General features: G+C 32.9%; 2 protein-coding genes across 2 annotated transcripts; both read left to right on the plus strand.

Moving 5' to 3' along the window:
* Nucleotides 1–6,931: 6,931 nt before the first annotated feature.
* LOC139522630 (protein wech-like) lies at nucleotides 6,932–7,441 on the plus strand. The gene has a single exon (XM_071316096.1). The coding sequence runs from the start codon at nucleotides 6,932–6,934 to the stop codon at nucleotides 7,439–7,441; it is 510 nt and encodes a 169-aa protein (XP_071172197.1).
* Nucleotides 7,442–7,676: 235 nt separating this feature from the next.
* On the plus strand, nucleotides 7,677–8,654 carry LOC139522632 (uncharacterized). Its single transcript, XM_071316097.1, has one exon. It carries the CDS (start codon nucleotides 7,677–7,679, stop codon nucleotides 8,652–8,654), a length of 978 nt encoding a protein of 325 aa, XP_071172198.1.
* The last annotated feature ends 5,388 nt before the right edge of the window (nucleotides 8,655–14,042 follow it).

The following is a 14,042-nucleotide window of genomic DNA, read 5'->3' on the forward strand; positions in this document are numbered from 1 at the left end:
TTTATCTTTTTTTATCAGAGCACTGTACATTCAAACTTAAAAATAACATTTTTGACATAACGAGGCTGCATATACGACTGCCACCATGTGAGTGGATTGACTAGCACAGAATCGTTCGTCACTACTAGAAAAAGTATTTTGTATGATAAGAGGTCTTGATTTAGTTGTTTAGGTGAAATGCTGAAGTTTGGAATATCAAAGAAGTACAAATGTAGTTTTGGTATACTTTATTATATTTATATGAGACGTAGCGAGCGTCTGGCGTATACAAATATTTTTTAACCTGTTACCTTTTGATGGCTATTTTTCGTTTGTTTCTCTGTCCTATATTTACGCCATCTTTTTGGCATGCCACAAAACCAGGTTCAACCAACCATTTTTTCAGAAAATGCCTGTACCAAGTCAGGAAAATGGCAATTTTTACATTATAGTTCGTTTCTGAGTGTTTTACATTTCGGTGTTGTGTCTCTGTTGTGTCGTAGTTCTCTTATAAATTATGGTTCCCTCAGTTTTAGTTTGTAACCCGGATTTTTTTCTCTCTATCGATTTATGAATTTTGAACAGCTGTATACTACTGTTGCCTTTATTAATTAACGACTTTCTCACATTGAAAATCTTTGACATTTTTTTCTTATTTAGTTGTGGTCTCAGTATTAAATGTTAAGGTTATATGTGGCACCGACACACAAATCAATCTATCAAAAATCAGAAAGGATCCTTGTCAAAAGTAAAACGACGAAGAGAAAATAGATAATCAACAAAAACTTCTTTAATTATAATCTATTTTGTTTTAAAACATTAATCGATAATTAACCTTCTTGAATTTAACCAGTGTAAAAAATATCAAGACATTCTTCAAGTAGATGTCTGCAAGATATTATGAAATACAAAAACTTGAATTCGGAGAGTCCCATTAAAATATGATGGAACTCAACGAGTTCTATGCACTATACTTACAATTTTGATAGTGATTTTAAAAGTTACAATGATAAATTCACTTCTTTGGAAAACAACTAATGGGAACAACACCAGCATTATGGTCAACCTAAAGATTATCCGTTACTGAAAAGTGTCATTAAATATACCAATCTGATATTTGATAAACCAAACGTGCGTGTCATCTTCAATAAGGCATATCAATGTCGCTCGAATCAAACCAGTTTGAAGACCAAATTAGAATACGAACTTTACCATAATGTGTATCAGCCGATAAGTCTTAGAAAATTGTGCAAAAATCATCGAAGGCGATAGGAACGGTGTTGAGCAAAAGTAAAATCTAGTAATTAGCTTTTTGATACGGAAATAGTGTCGTTCTGTCAATCTATGTAGGCAATAAGAAAATTAAATGATAATTCCATTATTATTTGTTTGCTTTTTAAATGACAGTAAAAGAAAAGCTTGGCGTGGGGTTACTTATTTAGCTAAGCCAATCCATTTGAGTCATAAAGCTATTACCTTTTATTTGCGTCTGCTATCATTATCGCTAGTACTTGTAAACTAAAAGCATCTGGGAAGATACTATAGGGTATCTAGTTTTTGTTTTGAATTAGTTCGTATGTCCGTTTTTCAGAAAAATTTAATGTAGGTGATTGGTGTCGTCTGTTGTATTTTGCTTTTTTTCGATTGCTGTTATCTCTTTATAGTCAAGAAACAGACTGTGGCACTACTTAAAGTATCATTCGTTTCAATTTAGAAGCTTACACCATTTTGACCAAATCATACCAAACTTTATCGAAATGATGTCCAGTGTAAATGAAATCAATATGAAACAAATCAAACGAAAAAAAAACCCACATTGACATTATGTATGACAAAATAATAAACGAAAAACAACTATGACAGATAGCAATGAGGAACAAGAAAATGTCTTTGGACAGGCATATTTAGAATAGCGTTATAAACCTATTTGTAAGCATTCTACCCCAGCCAGTGCATGTGATGTAACACAACATGAGAATATCAAGGAATTTAAACACAAAAGACGTAAAAACGGGGCGAACGGTACCAGAGGACATTCAAACTTATAAATCGAAAATACGTACTGATCTAGGAGGACTGGCAGTTATAACATCTTGTTTAAATGTAATGTAGATGAACGGTGGTTAAACTACTTGGTTCCCATAAGGTAAATGTGTTATAATTTGGTTCTAATTTGCATTATCTCCCGTTTGCCACAAGGAATTTCTAGATTCATACTATATTATTATTCACGCAAGTACAAAAAAAAAATCAAATTCCATTATATTTACACCAATGCGTTAACAAAAAAAAAAGGAATTATCCATTAGATTTGCAGTGAGTGAGGGTCTTCGGAGAAACTGTGAACCTCTTTACTCGTGTAATGGTATAAACCATATGTTAAATGTGGATTCTAAAATAACTTTGAAGATTTTCTAGATAATTTTAAATGTTGATCTTTTTTCTAAATTTAGTTCTATCAAAACTCTTGATTTTTCAACCCTGTATACCAACATTCCCCCCTGTGAAATTGAAAAATAATAATCCACTATGCTTTTCAACATGAAAATGGTAACATTCGCTATAAATTTATTACTTTGGGATATATATACCATACGGCATATATTATTAATAGTGAACAAAAAGGTAAAACATGGTACACAGAGGAACAAGTGATCAGTATGCTAGAGTTTAGTATTGACAATAAATTTATCGAGTTGATTGATCGTTATGGGATAACCGTTTCACAAATGATATCGGATATGTTCCTTACGTTGTAACTACAATACCCTACCGAATTAGATTATTTACCGGATTTGTTTGGTACACGACGGGTGCCACATGTGAATCAGGATCTTCTTACCTTCCGTAGCACCTGTGATCACCCGTAGTTTTTGGTGGGTTCGTGTTGCTTACTCTTTCGTTTTTTATGTTATGTCATGTGTACCATTGTTTGTCTGTTTGTCTTTTCATTTTTAGCCATGGCATTGTCAATATAAAAAAAGAAGATGTGGTATAATTGCCAATGAGACAACTGTCCACAAGAGACCAAAATGACACAGATATTAACAACTATAGGTCACTGTAAGGCCTTCAACAATGAGCAAAGCCCATACCGCATATTCAGATATAAAAGGCCCTGATATTTTTGATTTGTGAGTTTGAGTGTCCCTCTGGTGTCTTTCGTCTCTCTTTTATTGAATTTGGAGGTAGACTATTTCAACAAATTATCGGCCTTCCTATGGGAACATACTGTGAATCTCTCCTTGACGACCTCTTCTTATTTTCATATGAGCGGCAGTTAGACACTTGTCAAAACAAGAAGATCAAAGAAGCCAGGTAATTTAATTTCACATTCAAATATATTGATGATGTTCTTTCCGTTAACGATCCAAACTTATCTGATTGGGTTCTATTAATATATTTTCCCAGAACTAGAAATTATAGAAACAACAGATATGGCTTCCTTCGCCTCATTTTTAGACTTATACCTCGAAATTGACAAACTCGGTCATCTCAATACTAAAATCTATGACAAACTAGACGATTTTAATTTTGAAATTATCAATTTCTCCCAACTTAGCAGCAACTTCACCTGTATATGGGATAGACATTTCCCAAGTTATTCGGTATTCACTGTTTCGGAAGGGTAAGCAGATCCTGTAAAGGTTAACAACGGATCGATGTCCACGGAGTTAGCAAATATCTGTTTGATTTTTTTCCCCATTATATTGTCCTATTTTTTTTTTACCAGTTTTTATTCATGCGCAACTTGCCAGAATATTCATCAGTGTTGAATGCAGGCAGTATTTGGATAACGAAGATTAAGAAGAAGTATCGACAACGAGCAACATATCATTATTTTCTCCTTATTATTTTTTTTTAAGGTAGCCACCTTGTTATACTTTAAAATAATTTTAATCACATGACAAATGACGAAATGACTACTGAATTGACGCATGCCAAGTGAGTGGTTATTCTCCAAAGTGCTGTATCGTATTTATCTATAACAGTATCCGTCAAATAGCAAGCATTAATCGTGGTTTCATATTGTCCAACTGAATTTTAGGTTTCATGTTCAAAATTATTTGTATCTGGAGCAACAAATTGTTAAACAAATCACTTCTATTTCAACATTTTCTTTTTTAAAAGTATCGACTTAGCTATTTTTAAATCACCTGACAATATCTCTAATGAATTATCGCTTTACAATTGATGTCTTATTTGTGTATATATCATGTGCGGTATCGTGTATAGATATTTATATATATATGACATAGCAGGTATTTATTTTTAGTTTCAAATTGTCGAACGAAATTCAAGGTTTTTGTTTACCCAAATTATTGTCTTATTTATGACCATTTATTACAGATATACAAATGTGTACCTAACAACTGTTTCTAGTAACAACTGTTTACTTCTTCCCCTTGACTGGATTATATTATAATTTTAATTAATATCATTTTTTTGTGTTGTCATTATAAAATATATGGTCATATAGGTCTTTTATTTTAAATCGTTAGTAATGACATAGTTCTATATCATGAAGGTTGCTACTATTCTGTCATGATTGTGGCAGAGGTGTATTGTCAAAGTCTACGTTTTCTATGTTTTGTTCTGAATACTTTTTTTTGTCTTTTTGGTCTTTTTGGTATTTTGCTATGTCGATATCGTCTTTGTATCCGACTTATGACGGCTTATATTCGACTTATGACGGCTTATATTCGACTTATGACGGCTTATATTCGACTTATGACGGCTTATATTCGACTTATGACGGCTTATATTCGACTTATGAGTTCGAATGTTCCTATGGTATCTTTTGCCTCTCTTTTATTGAAGAAATGGACGTAAAACAGAATAAAACATCCCCAAATAAACGTTATGCTTTGTAATACTACCTACTACCTACTAACTAATACCAGTAATCGAAATCTCGTATTTAGTATCAAAATTACTACGTTTACATAGAAACAGTCAGAATAATAGAATTCAACGGGATTATCAAAATGGGAAGATTTATTTTAAATAAGATATGTAACAAATAAGTAGATGCGATAATGGAAACCTCATCATACAACTTCCAGTAGTGGATCCAGGATTTTCGGTACTGGGGGCTCAAACTTATTTTCATTTAGGTAAAATTATAGAAATATTCTTCTAGACAACCAATGCATCATTCTCTGCACAGAGATATATTTTTATGTATTTGGTTTTAAACAAATAACTAAAAGAATCTTTATCGTTTCTTAAAAGAGGAGCGAAAGATGGAGGGGTGGGGAGGGGATTGGTTATTAAAAAAATCTTAGATGATTCGGTACACAGACAAGAGTTCATTTGTTTTTTGTTTGTTCTTTAATAATTTATCAAAGGTACCAGGCTTATAATTTGATACGCCAAACGCGTGTTTCGTCTACATAATACTCAGTGACGCTCAGATCAAAATAGTTAGAAAAGCCAAACAAGTAAAAACATGATAAAGTTTAAGAGCATTGAGAACAAAAATTCCTAAAAGTTGTGATAAATCCGATAAGTTTTCAAACAGGAGATTAGGAATCGCCGTTAACATTGGAAGTGCATTTATCGCCTCATTGTATGATCCGAAGGGAAAGTTCACGTATCTTTGAATGATCACAACAAGCTTAGGGTGGAGTGTGCCGCCATAAAGGATGCAATTCTTGTGAAAATCCCCCCATGTGAAAACACGTTTTTACAGAACATCCCAAGTGCAATGTTTCAAACGCAAGTTTGGATAAACTCTCATATTGCTAAACCAGTGATCATACTTTCCAAGGAATCTGGTTGGTACATTTGTAAGTGGGTAAAAACAATTTGCTCTCGGTTTTCTTTAAGGGACCTATGTCAGTAGATTTCCTTGAAGACCTTGTTTTTACGTATACGGACACGGCTTGCAATAACAACTGTGTATGCAACTAACAGAAATCTGTGTCTACCAATATTTGTTCATGTAAAGGCTATGATGGTTGTAGAAATTATTTAACTTACCGAGCAATATTGGAACAAGACGACGATGAAAACGATGACCGATGTCAGGTTTTCGAAAGTTGTCATGCCCTTTGTTTGCTAAAATACCCCATACAACCGCTCTTTCTAAGGGGTTCATGTGTGATTTTGCAAGGCAAAGGCACATAAAACCTAAAAAGTTCATAGAGCTAGAATATTCGCTGAAACTTTAGTCCATCATTAAACTCATTTGATTTAATTGCCTTGTGAAATATTTGTGACTGGCAATACATATACATCAAAGCAAAACCCAAATCGACTTCGACTTTTTATAAATGCCGTTAAATTTAGAAATATATCTTTAGAATTACATGCGATGTAACAAAATGAATTGAGATTCGATTGTTATATCTGCTATTTTGTTACTTGTCTGAATTCCCTTTAAAATGTGCATTTGGTGGTTTCATTATTTTCAAATTAAGTTGAAAATGAAGTGCAACAGTTTATTTCATTATGAATTTCTTGTTAAGTAACAATTCAAATATTTTTTGGAGACTTTTTATAACCTCTTGTGGAATAAATTGACAGTAGTGAAAATTTCAATCACTTACCTTTGACCTCATTAAAAAAAAAATGCCCCATATTTCAATTCTACGACCAGGCAAAAATTAAATAATAACCATTTCTCTTTCAAAAAAGTCATAATTTAGCCTGCAGGTAGGGTGGTCCATTAAAGTTGAAAAATTGTTGGCTTGGTCACTCCACTATAATTTTACCATCTTGTTGGGTGGGTCATTGTCGTCGTCCATTGAAGTCTAAAAAAAACGTGACTGTGTTCCTTATAAACCGCCATACTACACAACAATACTGAAAAACTTCATTTGTATTCAATGATGTAATTTCACATTGAATTTTAAAATCCCTTATGAAAATTCAATCATGCAGCCTTTATAAAACGTTTAATTTTGACTGATTTTAATACCAACACAAATTTTTAAGGTACTACATCATGTCATCCAGTATAATTTGTGGACCCTGTAATCGTGTCAACAGAAATAATTCTGCACAGATATTGTGCACTAATTGTGGGGAAGGTTTCTGTGCTGACTGCGAACAGACTCACAGGTCTATGTTGGTAACTGCAGACCACACATTGATATCAACCAATACAGTACACAAAACTGAAAATAGTGCTGTCATTATGATTTGTGATATTCATGGCAAGACATTTGATCAATACTGCAAAACACATGACTTAGCCATTTCCGTAGCCTGCCTTCCGGCAAAACACAAACATTGTTCTGGTGCCGTTATTTCTCTTATCGAAGCAGCAAAGAGATCGATAGCCCTGGATGATATAACAGATTCAGTCAATGTCGCTCTAGATAACAAGAATCATTTCATTAAGAATCGAAATGTAGCTATGCAGAATGTTGAAGTACAAGAACAGAGCATCCAAAAATCAATCGGAGAAATGAGAACAAATTTAAACAAACATTTGGACAAAATTGAGAACTGAGCTGTCAGAACTGTACACGAACTGTAAAGCAAAGTATGGAAAAGTCCTGAAAACATTTCATAAAACAGAGAATGAAATCAAGTTGCTACAAGAGCAAACTTCACAACTGACACATCTTGGCTCCGACGTACAGGTATTTCTTGGAACTCGTCAGATCACCGAATTAATCAATGTTAAGGTACACACCGTCAAATCTGTGGTGAGTGTAATACAGGATTACACGATAGAAATAGAAATGCACCCAGTAATCACTTCTTTGCTTGAGGGTATCGATTACTTTGGAAAAATTAAAGTTGAGGAAAAAAACTCCTGTTTATTTTTCAAAGAGGCAAAAGTTAGCCAAGCTCAAATAGCTCATATACCAGCCCGTCTATTGTTTGATAGTACAGGTATACGATTGCTAAAGAAGTTTAAAATAAAAGAGACAAAGGATGAAATGAAAATCTACAGTTGCGAGATTTTACCGAACAGCCATATACTAGTTGCCATATTCTCTGAAGACAAAGTAAATATTCGTAACATACCAGTCTCTAACAAGCCGTACGATTTGACAGTTCTAGACAGTAATCTAATTGCAGTTTCGTATGGCGATTTAATGGAAATAATGAACATAATAGACAACAACGTTCAGGCAAAGGTTGGTTTTGATTCACCATGTTGGGGAATTTCATATCAAAATCGAAAAATTTATATCAAGGTCGACGATGAAGGAATAGTGGAGCTGGATGTGTCAGGGAACAGATTACGTACAATTGGAGGGAAGTTTGCTGAGGCCGGCTGGATTTTCCACATAACTACAACAAAAAACAGAATATATTGTACAGATTTCGTGGAAGATGCTGTATACTTCTGTAGTATGACAGGTGAAGATATCTGGACATTTACTGAACAATCTCTTGTTAATGCGAGGGGAATATCAGCTGACGGTGATCAGAATGTATTTGTTGTGGGGAGAAAAACTAATAGCCTGGTTATGATTCAGCATGATGGGAAAGTCAGTAAGACGTTACTTACTGATTGTATCGATGATCAAGTTTCTGTGAACTACAACACAGATATAAAGTTACTGTTGATTTGTAATAATATACTGGAGAAGTATTTCTATATAGTGTTACCAGGGAATCGTGTATCTAAGTGGAATGGTAACATGGCCGACTTTAAACAGAATGGTTTTATTCATTTCTGTCTCGGGCAATGCAATCATGTATCGTAGTTCTCACCTTTTTGTTGGTGATTTGAGAACAGTTAAATCTGACACGAGTTATTCTTCTCTTTTTTCGGCTTTCGCGTTATTAAATTTCTCTGGTTCTTTTATTTGTTTAGTCCCAGTCTTGTTTATTTTCGATATTCACTGCCATGAGAATGCGAGGTGAAAGAATGTGTACGAGACAGAGTCTAAATTCTTTCTCTCTTTATGTTTTTGTTGTTCCTTGTACTTCTATTGCAGAAAACTCGACATAGGGATAGTGATCCGGTGGCGGCGTTAACTTATTTTGAAAAGCTTTATATTTCAGAAAGTGGAAGACCTGAATGTTTCTTACTTTGTATATAGATGCCTTATGTTATGAAGTTTCCGTCTATCATATGTCTATTGTCCTTGATCTCATTTTCATGTGACTACTAAAAAAAAAAGTTGAGATTTTTTTTAATACTAATTTCTTTCTTATTATGACTGATCGGATAACTGTATTTAGTATGTGCGTACCTTGCAAGGTCTTCATGCCCGTCATACAGTTTTCATTTGACCTCGATCTCATTTCATGGATCAGTGAACAAGGTTAAGTTTTTGAGGAAAAGTCAATATATCAGATACTATAAGCAATAGGTGACAGAGGTCTAACTTTTAGGAATTTTGGTCCTCAATGCTCTTCAACTTCGAACTTTATTTGGCCTTTTTAACTTTTGTGGATTCGAGCACCACTGATGAGTCTTTTGTAGACGAAACGCGCGTCTGGCGTATATACTAAATTAAGTTCTGGTATCTATGATGAGTTTATCTACTATATTTGGTGTATGGAATAATCGTAAGGTGTACATGTCCAACTGACAGGTGTCATCTGACCTTGATCTCATTGTCATGTTTCAGTGGTAATATTGGATATTTTTGTGTTTTGGTCTGTTTGTCTTATACTGTATGCAATGTTAAGAAAACAAAGTCCTGAAACAGCAAGAAAAATGCATCTTGCTTTTCTTCCGAGACACATGAAATAAACCCTAGGATATTTCTAGAAGTTAATGCACTTTTACATTTAGATGAATGAGGATTTAACATGCTTCGTACGAAGCACACAACATATAAAAAAATGTTTTACAACGCAATTAAAAAAACATTGTTCTGTTTCAGTGGGGTGTAGTTTCATTTTCATCTCTTGTTTAATGGTATTTTTTTTAACATGCTTTACAAGGCAACTTCTTTGAAATTAATTGTTTCAATGCCGAAAGAGCATCAACAATACAAATGTCTTATATAACAGATAGTAAAGTTTTCTATTAGATGTATATTAAGAACCAAAAACTAGCTTTTACTTGAAAATGACGCGTCTGTAAATAAATCTTATTTTTGTATTATTTTGACACGTCATGGAAAGATAAGCGTATTATAAGACCTTCACTAGTAGTGATGCTAAAGCTAAATTATCTAAAATCTTATTATACAATTGAAGTTCAGAAACAAAACTCAGCTGAAGCTATGAATATATTAACTGAAATAATGGAAAATCTGCAATTAAAATTTAAGTATCTGAAATACTAAACCAATACGATATAATTAGTTTTAAAAGGTACCAGGATTATAATTTAGTACGCCAGACGCGCGTTTCGTCTACATAATGTGCAACAAACACAGACGTCCTGTCACCTGTCTTTAATAATTGATCATGTAGCGGGCTAAAACATTTTTTTGAGATTCCAATACACATAAAACTGAGAATGGAAATGGGGAATATGTCAAAGAGACAACAACTAACAAAGAGCAGACAACAGCCGAAGGCCACCAATGGGTCTTCAACGCAGCGAGAAAATCCGCCACCCGAAGGTTGTATATCCGCCACCGGAAGGATATGTTCCTTACGTCGTAACTATAATCCCCTTCCCTTTCATGAATGTGACCTTCCGAATTAGACTATTTTCCGGATTTGTTATAACACATAAGCAACACGACGGGTGCCACATGTGGAGCAGGATCTGCTTACCCTTCCGGAGCACCTGAGATCACCCCTAGTTTTTTGGTGAGTTTCGTGCTGTTTATTCTTTAGTTTTCTATGTTGTGTCATGTGTGCTGTTGTTTGTTTGTCTTTTTCATTTTTAGCCATGGCGTTGTCCGTTTGTCTTTTTTCATTTTTAGCCATGGCGTTGTCAGTTTGTTTTAGATTTATGAGTTCGACTGTCCCTTTGGTATCTTTCGTCCCTCTTTTGTACTCAGCTGGACCTTTGATAAAATTGTGCACTAGTTCAGTGAAATGATCGTCACACTTAACTCTAAAACATATAAATGAACTAATAAAAAACCATACAAGACTTACAGAGGTGGAGCTCAACATCATTTGTGAGATATCAACCCTCCTCGAATACCTCTAGCCAATGTAAAATAATAAAACACATAGCAATAAGCACAGTCAAACTCAGTTTAAAAGAAGCTCGTATACGATTTCAGAATAAGTAACAAAAGAAACTAAGCAAAATAATAATGATACATAAATTAACTAAGGACTACACCATTACACGCAGTTACTGATATGCCAGCCACAGAACTCAATTAAACTGATTGAAAGATTGCGTCTTCATCATATGCAAATCAAGTAAAATCCATTCTGTTTGGGGTTTATATCATACCATCATAAAACATAAGAGAAGAACATAACCCGTACCATGCTAATAACTTGTTTAAGAATAAATGCGTTTATTTTTGATGCAAAAACTTTATGAGTGAATCAATATTACATTTATTACATTATTGATCTGTTAAGTCAAAGAATGCAAGGACAATTACAAGAAATGCACTTACACTCTTACTAATCGTTTAATAGGAATTGCAATACAGAATATTCGCAGTTGTTGAAAACTGTGGCAATGATATGACCGCTTGCGTATTTCAATAAAAACTAAAATATGAAACCATTATGCAATGAATGAATATCGTATAACTAATTAACGAATCCAATGCGATTTACGTAAAATTAAAAAGTTTGATCTGTGTTTTTTGTAACATATTTATTTGTTTTTTTTAGTGATTAAGATTATAACACAATGTTGTCTGCTGTACCTCTATTTGTGACATGTTTACCTATTATTAATGTGTGTTTTGTTGTCAATATAATGGAATTTGATGCGACTGTCATAGATGTGAGAGGTTTAGCTAGCTATTTAACCAGGTTCAATCCACAATTTTATACATTAGAAAATGACTGTACCAAATTAGGAATATGATAGTTGTTATTTATTTGTTATATATTTTTGAGCGTTTAATTTAGCCGTTTGATTAGGTATTTTCCGTTTTGAATTTTCATCGGAGTTCAGTATTTTTGTGATTTTACTTTTTGATAGTGATTGGTTTCTTTTTTCTTGTGAACGTTATAAATTGCATTCGTCCGAAGTTCTTTTCTGGATTTTCAAGAAAAAAATAAACAATTGAAAGCCAATGATGTATTAGAAGCAAAACAGTTCAAGTTTTATCACCATTGATATTCATATGATTTATACCACTTTAAATTCAAATGGTACTTGATACTATCGATTCCGATTGAACATCTTAACATTATTATGTCGAACCTATATAAGAAAGGGCAATAATGAGTTGTAACATACACAGTCTATGTGAAGTGCGAATCGAGAAAACTGTTTTTATGTGGAGTTTAGATTTTTTCTGATATGAAATTGTGAATAAACAAACACACTATGTTTCTGCGTTTAGTTTTGTTTGAAATATTGAAACATATAAATACGTTAAGTGAATATTGCCAATAATCAATAGACTGTATATCGATTATTATCACAGTCGTTTAAAAGAAAAATCGTGAAATGGACCTTATGAGGTAGCAGTCAAAATGAACTTTTAAGATAAAAATCGAAATTCTTCATTGTTGTTCAAACATATTCATATTAGTTATATTGCAGATGTTTTTCACTCGTTTCGTTCATTGATAGCATTTAATTTTTTTTAAAGTTTTTATGGACTGACTATTTGGGAGTTCGTTATTTTTGTTAAACATTTTTTTATATGTTAATGATTAAATCAAGTCATGTTGAAAACCCAAATTCTCGTTGAAATTAGTGGCATCCAATTACATCCATTATGTTTCTATATGAACACGTCAAAAAATACATATCCGATATCCTTACTTAATGTATACTGTATAAATGGTGTTTATATCCTAAACACCAAGCTGAATACATATACATCGTTTTCGCATTTTAACATCTTTAATTTTGTAACATGTTTATATTAGAAAAAGTCTTTAGGATTGTTTTAATAGTAATAAAGGATAACTCTATTCTATTAGAAAAAGGTGCATTCACATAAGAATAAATAACAGTATCATCCTATTATGATTGTGGCAGAGAATGTATTCGAACAAGGTCAACTAACATTCAACTGTCTTTGGTTTATCATTGTTACAGCATTTTGACACCTCAAAATTATTGATCGTGCAGATACATTTTATTTAATGCAAATGCATATTTACTTGAATTCATGCAACATAATTGGAATTAAACATTTAAAATACATGAAAAGTTGCATAATCGTTTGCTATGTTAAATACATGCATGATTTAAGACCAATTATCACTAACCTTCTGATAGATTTTATTTCATTCCAACAAATGCCAACATTCTTCTGAAAATTCCATACGATTCCAAAAGAAAATATCGCTACTCCACAAAAGATTTGAATTTTCGATTCGCACTATCTATAGGCTGAAACATGATTAAGCCAATGCGTGTTTTGTTGACAATTAAAGATATTTGAACTATGCGTATCAATTATCTATAGTAGATGGCATTTAAATGAATACAAATCAACAATATTCTGAATCTTTAGATTGTCGGTTAACAAATATTCAAAAATAGTGGGAACGAATTAATTACGAAATATAGTGGGAACGAATTAATTACGAAATATTAAAATGCGATGTATTAAATTAAAGACTCGTACAATTTGAGAGAAGTCTAAAAATCAAAGATGCAAGGACAGAGGTAAGTGTTTCTCACGAATTGAAAAAAAACCATTTTGCACGTAATCAAAACACGAATAATGGTAAACATTTTATATGGTGATCCAAAAAACAGAATAAGCTGTAAAAGTTTAAGAATTTGATCGCATGAATTTGGATCCAAAAGATTTGAGTTTTTTTCAAGTGTTTTAGAGCATTTAATTCTTAATTTTAAATAGTTATATTTAAAAGATTTCGTCATTTGGAGAACATTGTGCGTTTGGTAAAAAAACAACTTTAAGGATTGAATGGAATATGCCACAATGTCGTTGATTTAATCTGTATTTAGAAATTTACCATCCATTTTAACAAGTACAAAAATTAATACTGAATATATTTGTTTTAGATAGAGAAATATGTCATCCATACTGTGTGGACCCTGTAGGCGTAGA

This window comes from Mytilus edulis, chromosome 5 (assembly GCF_963676685.1).
Source record: "Mytilus edulis chromosome 5, xbMytEdul2.2, whole genome shotgun sequence".
Taxonomy (NCBI): Eukaryota; Metazoa; Mollusca; class Bivalvia; order Mytilida; family Mytilidae; genus Mytilus; species Mytilus edulis.